Source organism: Protopterus annectens, chromosome 1.part2 (genome assembly GCF_019279795.1).
Source record: "Protopterus annectens isolate FY-2018-M chromosome 1.part2, PAN1.0, whole genome shotgun sequence".
Lineage (NCBI taxonomy): Eukaryota > Metazoa > Chordata > Ceratodontiformes > Protopteridae > Protopterus > Protopterus annectens.
The window spans coordinates 1,111,843,458-1,111,861,129 of record NC_056727.1 but is presented as its reverse complement, the minus strand read 5'-3'; the positions used below and the strand labels follow the sequence as shown (position 1 = coordinate 1,111,861,129).

The 17,672-nt window shown below is 42.8% G+C and overlaps 1 protein-coding gene across 1 annotated transcript in view; it reads left to right on the top strand.

The window, feature by feature from the left end:
• The window catches only part of LOC122792249 (sestrin-2-like), a gene marked incomplete in the record, with an annotated part of 678,183 nt that overhangs the window by 373,560 nt on the left and 286,951 nt on the right, over positions 1 to 17,672 (top strand). The window contains 1 exon segment of the mRNA XM_044059999.1: positions 1,719 to 1,916. Within this exon segment, the coding sequence (XP_043915934.1) occupies positions 1,719 to 1,916 (198 nt within the window).

Sequence of the window (17,672 nt, the reverse complement as noted above, 5' to 3'; positions counted from 1 at the left end):
CATGCAGAATAATCACACATTGTAAGCACTTTTACACACTTCGAGATACTTTGAATAATGTTAGTTTTGCCCTTGATACAATACAAAGCTGTAGTTATGATAAAACACAGCACTTTGCCAAAAAAAAGTGCAGTCACTTTGGTTAATTTACACTTAATGTGCCCCTTTTTTGCCTTTGTTTTGCTTGTTTAATCTCTTTTCGTGCCCATTGTACTTTTCTTGAGCTCATTTTACTGTAAACATGCCCATTTTGCCTTAAACATGCTTGTTTTACTTTTCTGTTACTAGTTTTGTCAAACATCTATACTTTAAACATTTCCTTTAGTTAGTAAGCCTTTTATGCCTCCAGCTTGTTTAGTGCGTTTTTGTGTCCGTTTTGTCTTTTTTATGAAATGACGTTTGTGCGTATTCTCATTACCTTTGCTTCTTTTCTGGCTCTTTTGTACCCTTTGGTTTACTTTCACGGTCATCTCTGCATCTCATGGCTCTGAATCTTGTTCTCTTAGATCCTGGTTCTGACACCATGTCACTCTCCTACTTTGGACACAATAGAGTCTTCGTGGGTTCTGTTCATGCAGCTTTATTTTATACAAACACATCATGATAGAAGTTTACTAACTTGTATACAAACTAACTGTTGTAATCATACATGCTTAGTCTCTGGCTGCACACTCAAAATGGCACATACGAAACATTTATACATGCACACTTAGTCTTTGACATGCTTCTTAAAGATGCACCACATAGCATGTGCTCTCTGATTTACAGTGACCTTTGCTTAGGGAAGCTGTAATTCATGCTTGGTCTTCCTTAGTATTGCTGAACAGGAATGTTTTCTGTTTTACTATTCTCCATTTTGTTCCAGAATGTACCCTTCTCTCTTCTCCCTGAGCCACAAAACATGCACCTCCCTACAGTGTTTTCAGTTCTCTCTCAATCCATATTCTTTGCAGCATTTTTGGTGTGGAATCATTTTTGCATAGCCTGTTAACTGTGTCTAGCTCCATGCTTGCAGATACTGTCTCTGTACATTGAATACTTGTTCCTTTTGAGGCAGTTTTGAATTCTCTCTGCAATCTTCAGAAGGAAACCCATTTACCTTAATGGGCAGCAAATCTGTAAGATCTGGACAGGTTAGATCAAAATGCTTTTTGGTACCATGAAAGCAATAGTGACAGATTATTCCGGCAAGTAGCAATGACATTACATCAATCCATGTATATGGCATACTCCCCAAGAATGGAGTTTCCAAGGTCATATTCATTTAAGAGTTAAGAACACAGGTAGTCCTGTGCTGTACTGTTTTAGGGATAGATTCTGTTGCCATTACAAGATGTTATGACCAAGCATAATGAAGACTGTTTTTACTTTTCTTCAGATCTCTCTTGCCATACACGTTCTTGCTATTTGTGTGACATGCTTAAATTTGTAATTTAGAAGTTCATATTAGTAGAATGATGCTGTTGAATATTGCCTATTTGTAGCACTTTTTTGCTTTGAAATTTTTACTGGATCATGTGGCATACTGTGTTGTATAGAGGGGGTTTGAAAAGCTAAAACAAGTTAGCTTCTCAATTTGTGACAATAGTTGTGCCAATAGTTGTAGTAGCAGCTGACACATTTTTTAACATGAGCATTTTCAAATAATGTGTACATCAGGAGTAGTTAACAATCAGTACTGCTTCCATGCTTTTAAAGAACCTGTCCTTTATTTACAGATACAGCAAGAAGGTGTTGATGGCTCTGAGCAGCATATTTTCATGGAGGCCTTTATAGCAGCAGGAAGGGTAGACAATGTTATGACAGTGATGGGCCTGCACCCAAAGTACCTCTCTTGTTTCTGGGCGACTCATCATTACTTATTGCGGATGGATAGCCCATTGCCATTCCCTGTTCGGCACTATATTGCTATAATGGTAAGTCTTGATTTTTAATTTACTTTGTTCTGTGAAAGCAGCTTATCCTTAAATCAAGAACTCTAAAAATTGCACAGTGCTTGCCTTCTCTTATGGTCGGCCTTTAGTTTCTTCCTTTATGAGCAGTGTATTTTCTGTAAGTTTTGTAGTCTTCAGTTAATTTTACTAACAAAAATCAAAAGGTTGACTGGCAGCTTTATCCTGAAAGAAAGAAAAGGCTAATTGGTGTCTTTCAGATGGACATAGCCTTGATTCTTCAGTGGGAGAGAGAGGAGATTGCAGTTGTGAATTTGTGGGTCTTCTGCAGTAACATTCCTGAACAGTGAACTGAAGAACACAATATTTTATTAAATGTTATTAGGGTAGAAGCAACTGAATGCTGCAGTAGAGTGGAGTGATAGCAGAGTATTTTTTCCTCTGAAATTGGGTTATTCGACATGAGCGTGGGTCTGGATTTTGCTGTCCTCAAAAATTGCAAAGCTACATATCTGTTGTACCATGTAGTAAAATGCTCTAACACCAAGGATGGTGCTGTACTGCAAAGTTTTTCAGAATTCGCTTCTGTTGAAATTTCCAGTTCCCTAGCATATTGTCTGAACTTTTCACGTTAGCAGCCTCTCTTTTCAGTGCACATTTTGAAATTATGTAAGCTCTCTGGAATGTAATTCAGCAATTTTCTGTAGGTAACTGAGATATGCAGGCTTCAGCTCTTCTGACCAGTGAGCTGTAGTGCACTACTTCTTGTCCAGTACAGATGCTAGTTGAGATGGTTATTCAAGTATAGTATATGCCATCCACATAGAAACAAGTAGGTTGCCCATACTGTCAAAGCAAAGTCCATACAAGTAAACAGTGCTGGTATTTGATTACATGTCTTGATATATTCTGAATTGTCACAATAAATCCCCCTTTGATCAGTTGGTATTACTTTGTCAGGATTTATTTAGGTCATTTCATGTCAGTTTATGCATAATTTGCCTTGTGATTTGTTCCTAGGTTTGTCACTTCTGCATTTTAATACTGATGTGTCCTGTGATGCATCCAATGTTTAGACTTTGGAGTGACCCTTGCTTTCAGGTCACGTTTCACTTTTTTTTCCTGGCAAGGGTTGCACTGTTTTTGCGTACCTTTGCCAGGGCCTTTCACCATTAAGTCCATCTAATCCTTGCTTTGAACAGGTCCTGTGGGCTTTTGCTCATAGGTAGCCGTAGTTATTTCATGCACGTAAGTGACAACTTGTTACTGTTGCTATTTCAGCATTGATTGTTCTGTTCCTGTCCCTAAATATAAACGTCATCATCCTATGCCATCTTTTGTTTCTGCAAGGCGGTCTCTTGATTGCCATGTTCATGAAATATTTTGACTCCTTACTGTAATTCCAAGATCTATAATTTGAGTCCTAGAATAAAAAAAAAAAAAAACAAAGTTGCTATTTTCTGGAACCCGTATACCTCCATTACTTACTATGCTAACTTTGAGATCATACCCTGGAGGAAAGGAATGCATGAAAACACTGCAGTTTGGGAATTTCTGCAAAAGATAGTGTTAATACTTTTGTTATGTTGTTCCAGGACTTGCACAAGTCTCAGTTTTAAAACTTACTGAAATGTGCATTTGTGGGTTTATGGGGTCATCTAGGTAATTTGGTCACATTGACTAATGTTGATGTGCAACCCTATCCTCCTATAAAAATTTGGAAAACGGGTTGACTACTGCAATAGCAGGGCTGTCTAGCTTGAAACATTTTTGCATATTTAACCAAAGTGTGGTCCTTTTTTTATAAGGTTTGTGAGCAAGCACTTGGGGTCTTTTCATAGGTTCATAGGTGTGTACTAGGCTAATGGCCCTGGAGCCTTTGCAAGCTCAGCTTATAGAAGTGCCCTGGCATCGTGCTCTCTTAGTTCGCAGTTCCACTATCCAGTAGAGCCACTGGAGTGATCCCCGGGTTAAACTTTCTATTTCCCATCCACTCATCAATATTCCTCCTTGAAGAGGGCCAGTGAGGTGCTCTGCTTGATATGTATAGGAAGTATATTCCAGAGCATGGGCAGTCTCTGGGTTATGAACCTGTCCCTCCAGCATGTTCTGTTGATTTGTGGTAATGAAGTCTCTGGAATGTGGTACAGAGGGATTGGGATTTCTTTAGATGTAGCATTTCTAACAGAGCTGGGTCATACATGACTTTGTAAGTCAAGCAGAGATTGCCTCTCCGTAAACGGTATGAGACCGAGAATAGCTGTAGTTTTTGAGTCTGTCCGTGTAGGACATGTATTTAAGGCCTAGGATCCTCTTCATGGGGTACTTTTGTGGCCTTTCCAGCTGTTGCATGTGTCTAGTAAGGTACATGCCAAATGAGGCATTATACTCTGATTGGCCTAATGAGGGAAGAGTAGAGAGAGATGGTATCTTTCTTCCTGGATGCAAAACCTTTGGTAATGAGATGTGCCACATAGAAGGACTTTCTGACCACACTGGCAATGTGGTGGTCGAAGGAGAGGTTGCTGTCACCCTGTGTCCCCCCAGATCTTTAACACCTTCAGTGTTCAGTGGGCTCCCATCTGTGGTAATTAGTGGGAACTGAGTTTTTGCTAAAGGGGATGATGCATTTTTATGGTATTAAGATTAAGGCCATGGTTTCAACACCAGTCATTGGTCTCTGTGAGGCCTTTATGTGAGATGTTTACATCACTTGGGGAGTTAATAATGGATCCCAGCTTACAGCTGTCTGTGGACTTGGTCAGCCAGAGTCCCTGCATGTTGGCCTGCACTTCGAAGTAAATGCCAAACAGTTGAGGACCCAAGATTGATCCCTGTGAGACAACTTGTGACTGGTCAGCAGTCTGACTTGAAGTACACTACTTTCACACTGTGGGTTTTATCTGTGAGCCAATTTGCAACCCACCTAGTGATAAAGGGGTTGATGCCTAGTTTGGTGAGTTTATCAATAATTCCCGAGTGGAGAATGGTATCAAAAGCCTTGGCCAGATAGAGGTATGCTGTATGAAATACCTTGCCCTCATCCACAGCTCTGGTGACTGACTCGGTCAACCAGGTTGAGCAGGCATGATTTACCCTTTCACAAAACCAAAATGCATAGGATCTAAACTTTGGAAATTCCCTATATCCTTGTTAATTAGGTCCATGATGATGCGATCCATAGCCTTATATATCAGACTCATCAGGCTAATGTGGCGATAATTCCCAGGGTCTGTAGTCCCTCCTCCTTTATGGAGAGGGATGACTGTAGCAGTGCACCATTTGGTAGGGACAAAGCCTGAGGCAAGTCTGGGATTGAACAGGGCACACAGATGTGCAAGTTCACTTTGTAGTTCATGTAGAACACATCCATGGATATTGTCGAGTCCCATGGAAGCTGTATTCTTGTCCTTGGACAATGAAGCTTTAACCTGTGCTGCAGTAATGCTGGGTGCCTGGCATTCCTTCATTATTGTGATTTGGTCCTTTTGGGGGGGGGGGGGTAAAGTTGGCAGTGAATCTGTCGACCAAAATGTTGGCTATATCTGTTGGCTCAGTATAGGAGGTACCATTGTGCAGCAACTCTGAGCAAACCTCTGTATTGCCGTGCAGATTCTTGCTATAACTGTAGAAGGCTTTGTGGTTTTTAGTGTCTGACTCAATTCTGCCTTCATAGCTGGGTTTAGAGGTTTTGATGAGGGATTTCAACTTTTTTTTTTTTTGAGGCTGCTAAGAGAGTATTTCCAGTTTTGGGACTTCACCTTAGTTTTTTTCCTTCCGTTGTAGAGTTTATTAATGGCAAGGAACCACCAGATTGGCTTTTTTTTTTTTTTTTTTTTGAGGAGAGCATCTTGGTTCTGTTGGGTATGGCTAGTTCCACCATGCATTTATGTATGTGTTCGTACAGTGCATCTGTGTATGATCAGTCAGTCATGCATCTATTTTCCATTGACATGGGTGCCGTGTTAGCCACCTCTGTTTTTAGGAGCCCAAAGTCAGCTTTGGAGAAGTTTTTCATGGTGGTTACCTTTGTTGGGGGGTGTGGGTGAGATGTGGATTTCCATGGTGATTAGTTTGTGGTCGGATCTAACCAGGGAGGAATTGACTATTGGTGTAGAGCAGCAGCAGTTCATGTTCATAATAACCAGATCAAGGATGTTGCTTCTTCTAGTGGGGTTAAGAATGAGCTGGTCCAGGGCATTGGGCCAGTGTATTGGTGCATGAGTAGTTTTCCCAGGTGATGGAGGGGTAGTTGAAATCTCCTAGTATGAGTGTTTGGTTGGACCCTTATAGTTTCCAGGGTGCTTAGGAATGTGGAGTGAGTCTTGGGACATGGTTGGTTACCTATAGTAGTCTACGACCTGAATGTCTGTCTTTGGCCTTTAAATCACATTTTTTCTTGAATATATGAATGGATTGGATTAATTTGAGTGGTGAAGTTTATGGGCATCAGTTTGAACTTTGAAGATGTCATTTTATGATGAGGTTGATTTTTTTTTTTTTTTTTAATGTTGCAAGTGACCTGTTAAATATTCCCTGCTGACCTAATAAGGTTTACAAATTAGTAAAGGGCCCTTGAATGGTCTGTATGTCACTTCCCCTCTGAAAAGGCCATAGGAGACTGAGAATACACTTGCTGTTTGTAGTTATAAGACTGATTTGAAGCCCTTGGGTATTCTTTCAGTTGCAGCAGATGGTGTGCGTAGATTACAGAAAAAGGTACAGCATTTATAATTGGTATGGTAAGAAATGGGTAAAAGGTGAACAGTTAACCTATGGCATGGCTCTCTGCCACTTGAGGATCAGGTGGGGAAGTGTATATGCTTTGCAGCCGGTTGCTATAAGAGCATCAGATTAAATGGCTTGTACATAGTGGAGGTTTTTTTCTGTTGCACCGTTCAAGTGTGTAAATGTTTTTTGAAGGGGAGTTGGTGTCAGCAGGGTAGTGCTACCAAGTTTGCGGTTATCTGCTTGTTGGATGAGCCATACACTGGCGATAGTTTTGACAGCTAAGAAAAAGAAAGGAGTGGCCCCAGGATTGTTTGTCAGCTGGTGTAAACTTGTTATGTAAAGTGATGAAAAATGTTCCAACTTTCAGCAACAACCCCCTTGGATCTTAAATTGAAGTACAGGATACAGGCTGTTATGTTGGCAGAATGAGATCACTTTCTGATTTCTTGCTTGGGATCCTGATGGTGTTCTCAACACTAGCTGCAGTGCAGATGTTTGAAGGACCGCTGTATTTGTCTTACACTTACAAGATTTGTGATTCATTTTGTAAAATAAAACCTTCAAGTAATCTTTCTGGTTTGAAGAAAAAATATGATTCTGTTCTGTACGTTATTGATAGCACATATATTAGTGCATAAATAGACCAGTTTTGTTCTTTTGGGAGTTCAGAGCCACGAGGGCTGATGGGGAAGACTGCACTGGGTTGTTTTTGGCTGCTGTAGAATGGGGTTAGTGCTGGAGCAGAGTTGAACCTCAGTTCAATGCCAGGACCATGGTGGGAGGAGTTACAAAAATACCAGGTTGTTGAGTAGCAGGCTCGTGTACTGAAGTATTTGCAGACTAAAACGGTGTTGGACATTGCAGTGATAGGGACCCTATCCACCTCAGTAGTTCATGGTCACAAGTGATGTCATTTTAAAGCTGCATACAGATCAGGGGTCTGATACTGGACACCTAGAGGGACTGGAAGGATAGAGACTGGTGTGTAAGGGAGCAGTTATGTTCTTACCACTTTTGATAGTGAAGTGTTTGCCTTTTTGTGAACCTTTTGATGGGCTCATGATTTGAGTGACCCAGATCTGTGCAAAAAGGATGGCAGAACCTTCTGTTTAAAAGCTTTGCAACTGTATTCCACCATTGGATAGAGGGGCATTAGTTAAGTGAAATTCAACAGATTTCCTCCATTTAATTTCTGTGTTCAGTGGGCCCTCCATCAGTCACTTGAAAAACTTTGGCCAAAGGTATCAAACTTAAAGTGGTTGCACAAAAGTTTAACATTCTGCTGCTTGTGTCAAGGCTGATAGAGTTCATGTTGCAATGGGAACCAAGTTTATGGTGTCCTTCTGGTTAGAACTCCTAGTAAATTATTTGTGATGTAAGCTGTGTTCAAGACCTCCATTAATCAGTATTTATGGTGGCACCTTTCTGTCAGAAGATTGCAGAGATAGCAAGATTTTCCAAAACTTTCATTCTCCATATATAGGTTTCAGTTTATTCTCTAAGGGATTTTCTTAGGTTCATAGGTTCATACTAGGCTATCTGCCCAAGGGCATTTATAAGCCTAGCCCAGAGTTTTGTGGCTTTCGTCACCCCTTTAGTCTGAAGGAAACTATGCCCATTATTTTGCTGAGCCTCTGTCAAGCAGTGACACTGAGGTAATCCCTGGGGTATATTTGTGATCTCCCATCCATTGGTCAAGATTTCTCTTGAACAAGGCCAGCGAGGTGCTCTGCCTCACATGTACCGGGATTTTGTTCCACAGCATAGGGAGTCTCTGGGTGATGAATCTGTCCCTCCAACACGTCCTATTAATAAGTGTCTAGGTTTGTCTCCCGCCCTTGTAGTTTTGAGGGATCTAGATTTTTTGAGGTGAAGCATGTTCATCAATTCTGGGTTGGACATGGCCTTGTATGTCAGGCACAGGTCACCTCTGAGCAAACGGTAAGCGACAGAATAGAGCTGGAGTTCCTTCAGTCGGGCAGCATAAGACATTTTTGAGGCCGTTTATCCTTTTGGTGAGGAACTTTTGAGGCCTTTCCAGCTGCTGCAGGTGTCGGGTCAGATACATTCCGAATGGGGCATTGTACTCTATCATTGGTATGATGAGTGGTGAGTACAGGGGGCCGATGACCTCTCTTGATCTAGATGTGAATCCCTTCATGATCAGGTGGGCAATGTAGAAGGTCTTCCTAACTACTTTGGCAACGTGAGTGTCAAACGAAAGGTTACTGTCAACCTGGGTCCCCAGATCCCTGATAACCTCTTCTGTGCTTAGTGGATTGCCACCTATATGGTAGCTAGGGGTAACCTTGTTTTTTCCGAGGGGTATGACTATGCATTTCTTGGCGTTTAACTTTAGGCCATGGCTCTGGCACCAGTTATCCATTTCTGAGACCCTTCTGGAGGATATCTGTGTCAGATGTATTCTCGACTATGGCGCCCAGTTTGCAGTCATCTGCAAATTTTGTCAGCCATAACCCTCCTGTGTTTGCTTGTACTTCTGAAAAGTAGATGCCGAACAAGTGGGCCCAGGACTGAGCCCTGTGGGACACCACTTGTGACAGGCTTTGAGTCTGACATGGCGCTAGCAACTCTGACCCTGTGGGTTCTGTCACTTAGCCAGTTTGCAACCCATCTTGTGACGTATGGGTTTACATTTAAGCTGATGAGTTTTTCAATGATACCTGAGTGGGGTATTGTGTCGAAAGCCTTTGCCAGTTCGAGGTAGGCTGTGTGGACTGCCTTTCCCTCATCAATGGCCTTGGTGGCTGTTTCGAAGAAGTCAACCAAGTTTAAAGGCATGATCTGCCTTTGACAAAGCCAAACTGGGTTGGATCCAAAGTCTGTAAGTCTCCTATGTCTTTATTTATGAGTTCCATTATGATCCTCTCCATAGCTTTGCAGATCAGGCTTGTCAAGCTGATGGGACGGTAATTTCCAGGGTCGGTGGAGGCACCGCCTTTGTGAAGTGGGACCACAGTTGCCGTGCGACACTCCTTGGGTACGTATCCTGAGGTGAGGCTAAGATTAAACAGCTGTCCTAACTGCGGGTTTAATTCCTCATTGAGTTCATGGAGCACACAGCCGGGGACACCATCTGGTCCCATGGATGCTGTTTTTCGCCTTGGAGAGAGCAGTTCTCACCTGAGCGTTAGAGATGTTTGGGGGGCTACAATCCTCTGGCATGGATATCTCTCCTTTTGGGGGGGGGGATTTGCACTGAACCTGTCAGCCAGTATGTTGGCAATGTCTGTAGGTTCGGTGATTTTTACATCATTTTGAACTAATTCTGAGCATATCTGGGAGTTTCCTCCCAGGTTTCTAACATAGCTAAAGAAGGCCTTATGATTGTCTTTTGAGTCCTTAGCGATTTTTCTCTCAAAATTTGCCTTGGATGATTTTATGAGAGCTCTTAGTTTTTTACTTATAATGATCAAAGGTGTCTTACCTTTTAAGGATTTTGCTCTGTCTTGTAGTAGCTTCCTCCTTTTGTTGTAGAGCTTGTTTATGGCTGGGGTCCACCAGACTGGACGCTTGCCTTTGGTACAAAGAGTCTTTGTTTTGTTTGGGATTGCCTGATCCATGCAGTCCTGTAGGTGCTGGTAGAAGGCATTTGTAAGTGATTCAGCGGCTTGAGTAATTCCGCCGGCTCAGGGGCCTTAAGAGACCACACTAGTCTTTAGAGGTGTGAAGTCGGCTTTTGAGAAGTTCTTCACTGTGGTCTCATCTCGGGTGGGGGCAGGATGAGTACCTCCAGTGAGATTAGTTTATGATCTGATCTCACCAGTGAGGTTTATACTTCCGGTGTTGAACATTGTGATCCCATATTCGTGATGATGAGATAAAGTATGTTTTCACCTCTTGTGGGGATGGTGACTAGTTGTTCCATGGCATTTGAGTTTATGAACTCTAGGAACCTTTGGGCTAGAGTGTTGGGGCTTGAGTAGTGATCCCAGTCTATATTAGGGTAGTTGAAGTCACCTAGTATGATGATGTTTGGAGATGCATTTATCCCCTCCAGTGTTTTCAGGAAAGCTGTGAGGTTCCTGAGTTTCAGAGGGTGGCCTGTAACATGCTACAAATTGCAGAGCAGTTTTGCCTATGGTTAATTGCACCTGGATGGTCTCCGATGCATCGTGCGTTGCCACCAACCTTGAGGTGTGGGTGTCCTTGATGAATATGGACACCCCCCCCTCCTTTCTTGGTTTTGTCCGGATTTTGGGGCCGGAACGCATGATATGAGGTAAAACCTGATAGTGCTGGGGTGCTCTCAGGAGCCTTGAACCAGGTTTCAGTCACAGCACAGACATCGATGTTCTCCATACTGAGAAGGGCCTCGAGTGCGTGCATCTTGAGGTTGAGACTTCTGGCATTGAGCAGCATTACCCTTAGTTTTTTTTCCTTTTTTGTGTTCTAGGGTGGTAGGTTTAGAATTTGAGCCTTGCCTAAAAAAGGCACTATGGGGGTGGCAAGAGCCTTTGCCAATATCCGGAAGCCCAGGGGTGACAGGTGCAAGCCGTCCCTTGCGAAGCAGCGTGGCTTGTCCAGCATGTCATCCCAGGCAGACAGACATTGGATCCCCTTTGACACCAGAGTTTAAGCCAATTATTAAAGCTGATCATCTTATCTCTGTATTGTGGCATCATTCTTGGTGAAGGTAGGATACTGCTTAAGGTCAGGGTCATACCTGCCTGGGCTACATAATCAGAGAGCTCCTCGGTGTCTCTTCATGTAGTCCAAGGAGGTACGTCTCAGGTCGTTTACACCAGCGTGGACAATGACTGAGTCGTACATGTACCTGCTGTTGAGAGACCTGAGTGCTTGCGTTGTGTGGCGGATTCTAGCGCCCGACAGGCAGCTTACTGTGACCTTTTCCTTACTCAATCTGGTGAGCGGGACGTCTGTGTGTCTGACTATGGAGTCACCAATGACGAGTGTGTCTGACATTGTGTTTGGCCTTAAGGGCTGTGACTGTGTGGTCTATGTGTTGCATGTGTTGTGTCCTGAGGTGGTGGTAGTTTGGGTGTCTGCTTTGGTGGCCTCTGCTGTTTTGGTAGATTTTTGATCAGAGCCTCCAAGTATGTCTTTGTGTGTTTGTGTGTGATTTGAAGTTTTGATAGTACTATGTGAGACTGGGTATGTGGTGTGTGTGGTTACCTTCTCCTGTCTGGTCTTGCCAGTCCTATGTTGAGAGAGCTCAGCCTCCAGTTTGGCTGTATAGTTGCATCTCTCGCATGTATTTGTGTGTTGTGGGAGAAGGAGAGGGTTGTCTGTGTACATGAGGCAATTGTAACATTGCCTCAATATTCCCAGATTCACCAGCTGAGCAGGAGAGGACACTAGCAACTGATCCCTCGACATGCTAGAAGGAATAGACAAAAACTTAAAAAAAGACTCCGGGGGATGTGGGTGATCGAGAAAGGGGTTTTAGGCTGGTGGGGTACTATCTATAACAAAAGTGCTATATCAAAGTGAAAAAGTACTGTAGGAGTAAGTGCTAGGCTTTACAGATGGAGAATAGTCTACTTGGCAATCAAGTAGAGCTGAACTTTTTAGTTATAGGATACGCAGGTTTGATCAGTAGTACAGTTCAAGGAAGGCTGTTTTAAGGGAAAATTTGAAGAGTGGACTTTAGGTAACCCGAATAGTAACCGCCGCTGCTCTTGTAGCAACTCCGCGCTAAATCGCACTAACGCGCGCTTTAGCGTGCTTTATAGCAGGGGGTTGAAAAGAGCTAGGAATTGACCCAAAATGGCCAATGGACTACTGGTTACTGGCTTGTACCACTCCGAAATGGACGAATAGGCTGCTCAGTGCTTCCCACTGGTAAGCAAAGAAGCTTCCCTTTTCCAAATATGGATATGGAACAGTTCCAGGAACCAAGACAAAAGCCCAGGGATCAGCAAACTCTGATACTGGACTATTCTAGTTCAGCAAGACGGGAAAACAAGAGATTTTTTTTTTTTTTTTTTTTTTTTTCCAGATAGAGAAGAAAAACAGTAAATAAATGCTATGAATCGGCTAGCGCACTTAGCCTACAGATACAATATGCAACAATTAGAAACTTTAAAGTGCAAAAACAGTTAATCAGTTAAGACACAGAAAAAATCACTTTAAATGCAGTAGAAACAGGCGAAAATGCAGTCGCTAGACAATAAACAGTAAAAAAGCTTCTTATGTTTCTGGCCTAGTGTTAAGGGGAAAGTAGTGGGCACTGGAGCCCCTCCTATTGGGCATTTCCTAATTCTGTTCCAGTAGGAGTCGTGTGGGGGGCATTCTTAATAAATGCAAGCTTTGTCCGTCTAAAAATGCAACCCTGTGCTTCTGCCAGATTTTTTGCCACTTTGCCTGTCGTTGCTGCAAAATATAATTTCCATTGCTCGTTCCATATTGATTCCATCAGTACCTGCAGTTTGTTGAAAATGACTAATCAGAGCTTTATCTGATACGTAGCACTTCAGATGCTTACCATTTTCGACGTCCTTTTCTGTACTCGTGCTCAAACTCTGTTGTATTTGAGACACTCCATTAAAAGTATTAGGGCAGGTGCTCACTGCCACCACTTGAATGTGAGTAACCAATCCCCCCTCCCCCAAAGAGAGCTTCATAGCTGAGGTTTTAAGGTGGTTTTCATCCTGAGTGCCTCACACTTTGTAACGTGTGTGTGTGTAAATTGAACAGGAATGGCTACAGATCATTTTGTTGCTGGAGGCAGACCTCCACCTTGAACGAGTTCATTTTAATTCCAAGAGTGCATAAAGATCTGATCTCATCTATTCAGGGACTTATTAGAAGTCAGCAGCACTATATTTCTAAGCCTGAACTCCAGCAGGGCATTCCTGCAGTATATATTGGGCAGATTATAAGCACTCTTAAAATCCTTATGAAAATTGAGTGCATTTGCAGGCTTGCACAATCCTTCACATCTGATTATGGTGATGCATCTTTCCATGGTCTGGACAGAATCTACATGGCTACTTATTTCAGTTAATCTTTAAAAAAAAAAAAAAAAAAAAAAAATCTATCCAAACAATTGTGTAGGCTTTCCCAGGGAGGCTGAAGAGGTATGATCATGTACCTGGAACACGTTACGTGGTCCCCTTTAAAGATGGGAACCATTACCCTAGTGTGCTAATCCAGAGAGCAGTCTCCTAACCTTGCTACCCCCCACCCCTTGTCTTTGCCTTCAACATGTCCAGCCAGATCCCATCCATTTCTGCAACGTCATTAGTTTTGGAGGCCTTTGAAGACTGCAGCTACTTCATCTATTTTATTGCTGGTAAGACTTGGAGAAGGAATTTTCAGTGCTGCTGGTGTCCCAAAAATAGCAGTCTGCACTTTTGTCCTTCCTCATCTCATGCTGATTAAATTCCTGCCTTTTCCTGAATTATGTAACAGATTCTCATGGCTTTTTTTGAGACCATCTGACTATTTTATGACTCCTGTGTACTTCTCTTGCTCACTTTTTTTTCCTGTAAAGTTGGTGATGCAACCTTCATAAGCTGTTGAGTTATAAATGGACTGAGATGAGAGCTGGATGCAGTGCCCTGAAGACTTTCTGCATATTTGCCTATTCTCACTTCTAGCAACTGCCAGCAGTTTGGTTTGTTGCTGGATAGGCAGTGTCTACAGCTCCTTGCTTTTGCCTCACTCGGAACAGCCTTCCTGGTAGGAGTTGAACTTAACCTTGCACAGATGCCAGAATTTTCAAGAGCTCTTTACTGCTCATTTATGGTCCCCAGTTCTGTGTGACATCTTGTCCAAATCTGTTTCCACCTAGTGGATTGGTTGTCTGTCTCTCTCCATCTTGTTCTGGCATTTGTTTTTCCTCCATACTGCATAGCATAATGCCTGTTTGTCCTATAAGGAGGACTGATGCTGCCTCTTAAATGTGTATTAGGCTTTTCATGACTATGACTACATTAATTGCTAGAGTAGGGGAAGGTAGAAATCTAATATCAGAATGCTGTCTTATGGCTGGTGAGGATTTCTGTTCCTGAGTGCCTTCAAACACCAGCCCGACTGGCACTTGCATCCTTGATACTTTTAGTGTGCTTCATTTTGACAGACGCTGTGCTTTTTGAGACTAGTCTCTTGACCTCCATTAGGGACACTCCTGTGGTGGACAGCCCCTCCTCTCCCAAACACCTACAAGTAGTAGAGGTGGCCACTGTATATTCAAACTCATCCTTAAGTACTGTGTTGGCTGCTGTGAAATGTTAACAGTTGGTCAAGGCGTCAGGTCTGTTTTGAAAATGATGTGCTTTGTGTGCTGTTGGTCTGCTTTCATTTGCATACTTTGCTTAGTTGTTGTGTCTTTCGGCTTTTCCTGGTTAGGGGTCGCCACAGCGGAACTCCAGTCCGCTAATGATTGGCAGCTTAGTCCCCTCTACATTTTGGTAGTAAGTGTTGCACCACAACTCCACCCACACCCCTTTATGCTCATATTACTTGCAGTGCACATAAGCCCTTCAGCTTATAAGGGATTTCATAGAACTGGAACAAAGAAAATGTCAAGACTGTTCACACACTGCCTAGATGATCATATTTATCACTGTTGCTTTAACCTTGGCTGTATGGGTTATATCCTAACATTGGTATAGCAGATGGACAGCTTCCAAAGCTGGAGTGTCAGTCGTGCGTGCATGCAGTCGTGCACGCAGACACGCACACAAGTTGTCAGCTACCTTGATTGAGCTGAGCTGACTAAGACAAGTTTTGGGTGCCAAACTGTGAACTTTACTGCTGACAGAGTATGCTCATCTGAGGCTTTAGAAGATTGTCTGCTTGTGATGTTCTGTTGCTGGACAGAAGTTTCCTTTAGGGGAAAAACTTCCTTTTAATAATTTTGCGTATAGTTTCTTGTCTGTGGAAGTTATTTATAGTTTGGAGTTTAACAGAGGGTCATGAGAATAAACTGTGCATTTAAACAGAACTTTTTTTCCTGTCCTGTTTAAAAGTTGTTTAAAGCAACTGCAAACCATTTTGTCTGTGGAGAAATTTTTTACTTTAAAAAACACTGCCATCCCCTTAAAGTGCTTTTTTACCATGTTTGACTAGGGGGAAAATAACTTAAGACCGCATTTGCTGCATATTTTTCTCTTGGAAAGCGGCACTATTTCTGGCGTAACCATGGCACCAACTGTCAGTCGATCAGTCGGTCCTTACAGGCACTAAAAGAATTTAAGCAAGTAGCCTTGCTACAAGCTAGCAGTTTGCCTCCTCTTCAAGAGGGTGACTGCTGTGGCTGTTTGTTGTACCTCAAACCATTCAGCTTTTCCCCCGACTCCCACTGGTGTAGCACTTGCAAAGGCCCTGTTCTCTGCAGCTATTAGGATCCTCTGTGGGCAAGGTAGAGACCCTCTTGTCGGTCTTGGAAGAAAGACAATGAAAGGCTTCCCTGTTTTGTCACTGTTGTCCCCATCCCTAGGTAAGCTGCTGTTGCCACGAAGAACACTGTTGGTCCCATTTTTCCCTTCAAAAAAAAAAACAGAAAAAGCCTGTATCTACTCAAATTAACTTAGAAAGGAGTAGTTTACTGCGTCATCCTCTTGTTTATAAAAAGGATCAATAACCTGGTTTAAAGTAGTAGATGTCCTTTCCTGAAGTGGTTAGGATTCTGAATTTGGACAGGAGAATGAAGAGCCAAAAGCAGCGTTTCCTTCTCAGATTTCAGATTCAAACTTTGAGAAGAGCTCTGTTTTTGTTTTTGTTTTTTTTGTTTTTTTCCCCCTGCTGGTGTTTCTTCAGATTTTGTTTGCCGCCATCAAGGTTAGATGCAAGTTCTGCTGTCAAGCATAGTAAGTATTTTTTTTCTTATACTATTTACAATTCATTCATAAACTTTTTTCTCAAAACTTGTAGTTTTTTTTTTCTGTTCCTCCCTCTTATTTTGCTGGTGTTAGGATTTCTTCTGTCTTTGTTTTTGACGACTTCTCTGTTTGAACTGGTCAAAGACCATTGTTAACTCTTTCCTTACATTTCTGAGTGTTCTCTAATGTACTGTAGCTGGTATTCCCGTTCCCCTCCTTTCGTAGACTCTTTTTAGGGGGATCTTTGTTTATACAGTGGTATTCTCCTTGGCCATGTCAGAGAAACCAATTGACCTCAAAATGTGCACTACCTGTCGGCATAAGATCCCAAACTCTCATCCTCACAAGAAATGCGAGTATTGCCTAAGTTCAGATCATCTCGACACTGCTTGTCCCATTTGCGCCACCTTTAATCTCCAACTGGGTGGAATCCCAGGGGTGTATTTTCTGTTTCCCATACAGTTATCCAGGTTGCACTTGGAGAGGGAGTCTATTCCACAGTTGGGGGGAGTCTGTGGGACACACATGCCCCGCCAACAAGTCTCATTGATGTCACACACTAGGTTGAGGTCACACGTGCCGGTTACTATAGTGGTGCTTGACTTGTGGATATATAAAGCAGTCCCGTTAAGGCGGGATCTGTGATGTTTGAGGCCTTGGATTCTCCTGGTGAGGAATCTCTGTGGTCTCTCCAGCTGCTGCATATGCTTTGCAAGGTACATGCCGAAGAGGGCGTTTTACTCAATAACTGGCCTTATAAGGGAAGAATAATGGGATGTTATGACCTCCTTGTCCTTGGATGAGATAACCCTTACTTATGAGATGGGCCATATAGAAAGCTTTCCATGCAACGGAACCAACATGGTGGTCAAAAGTCAGGTTGTGGTCACCCTGGGTGCCCAAATCCCTCATGACTGACTGCATGCTTAGTACGTTGCTATTAATGTGACATGTGGGGACGTCACTCTCCCCAGTGGGGATGATGATGCATTTTTTGGCATTCAGCTTGAGGCATTGTTTCTAGCACCAGTCCCTTTGGGTGAGACCCTCCTGGAGGACGTCCACATCACTTGGGAATTGATGACTGTGCCCAGCTTGCAGTCATCTGCAAACTTGGTCAGCCGTAGCCCACTGGTTTTGGCCTGCACCTCGAAGTATATCCTGAATAACAGAAGCTTTGAGACCAATCCCTGGGGTACACTGTTCATTACGGGTCTACTGCTTGAGGTGGCTTCCC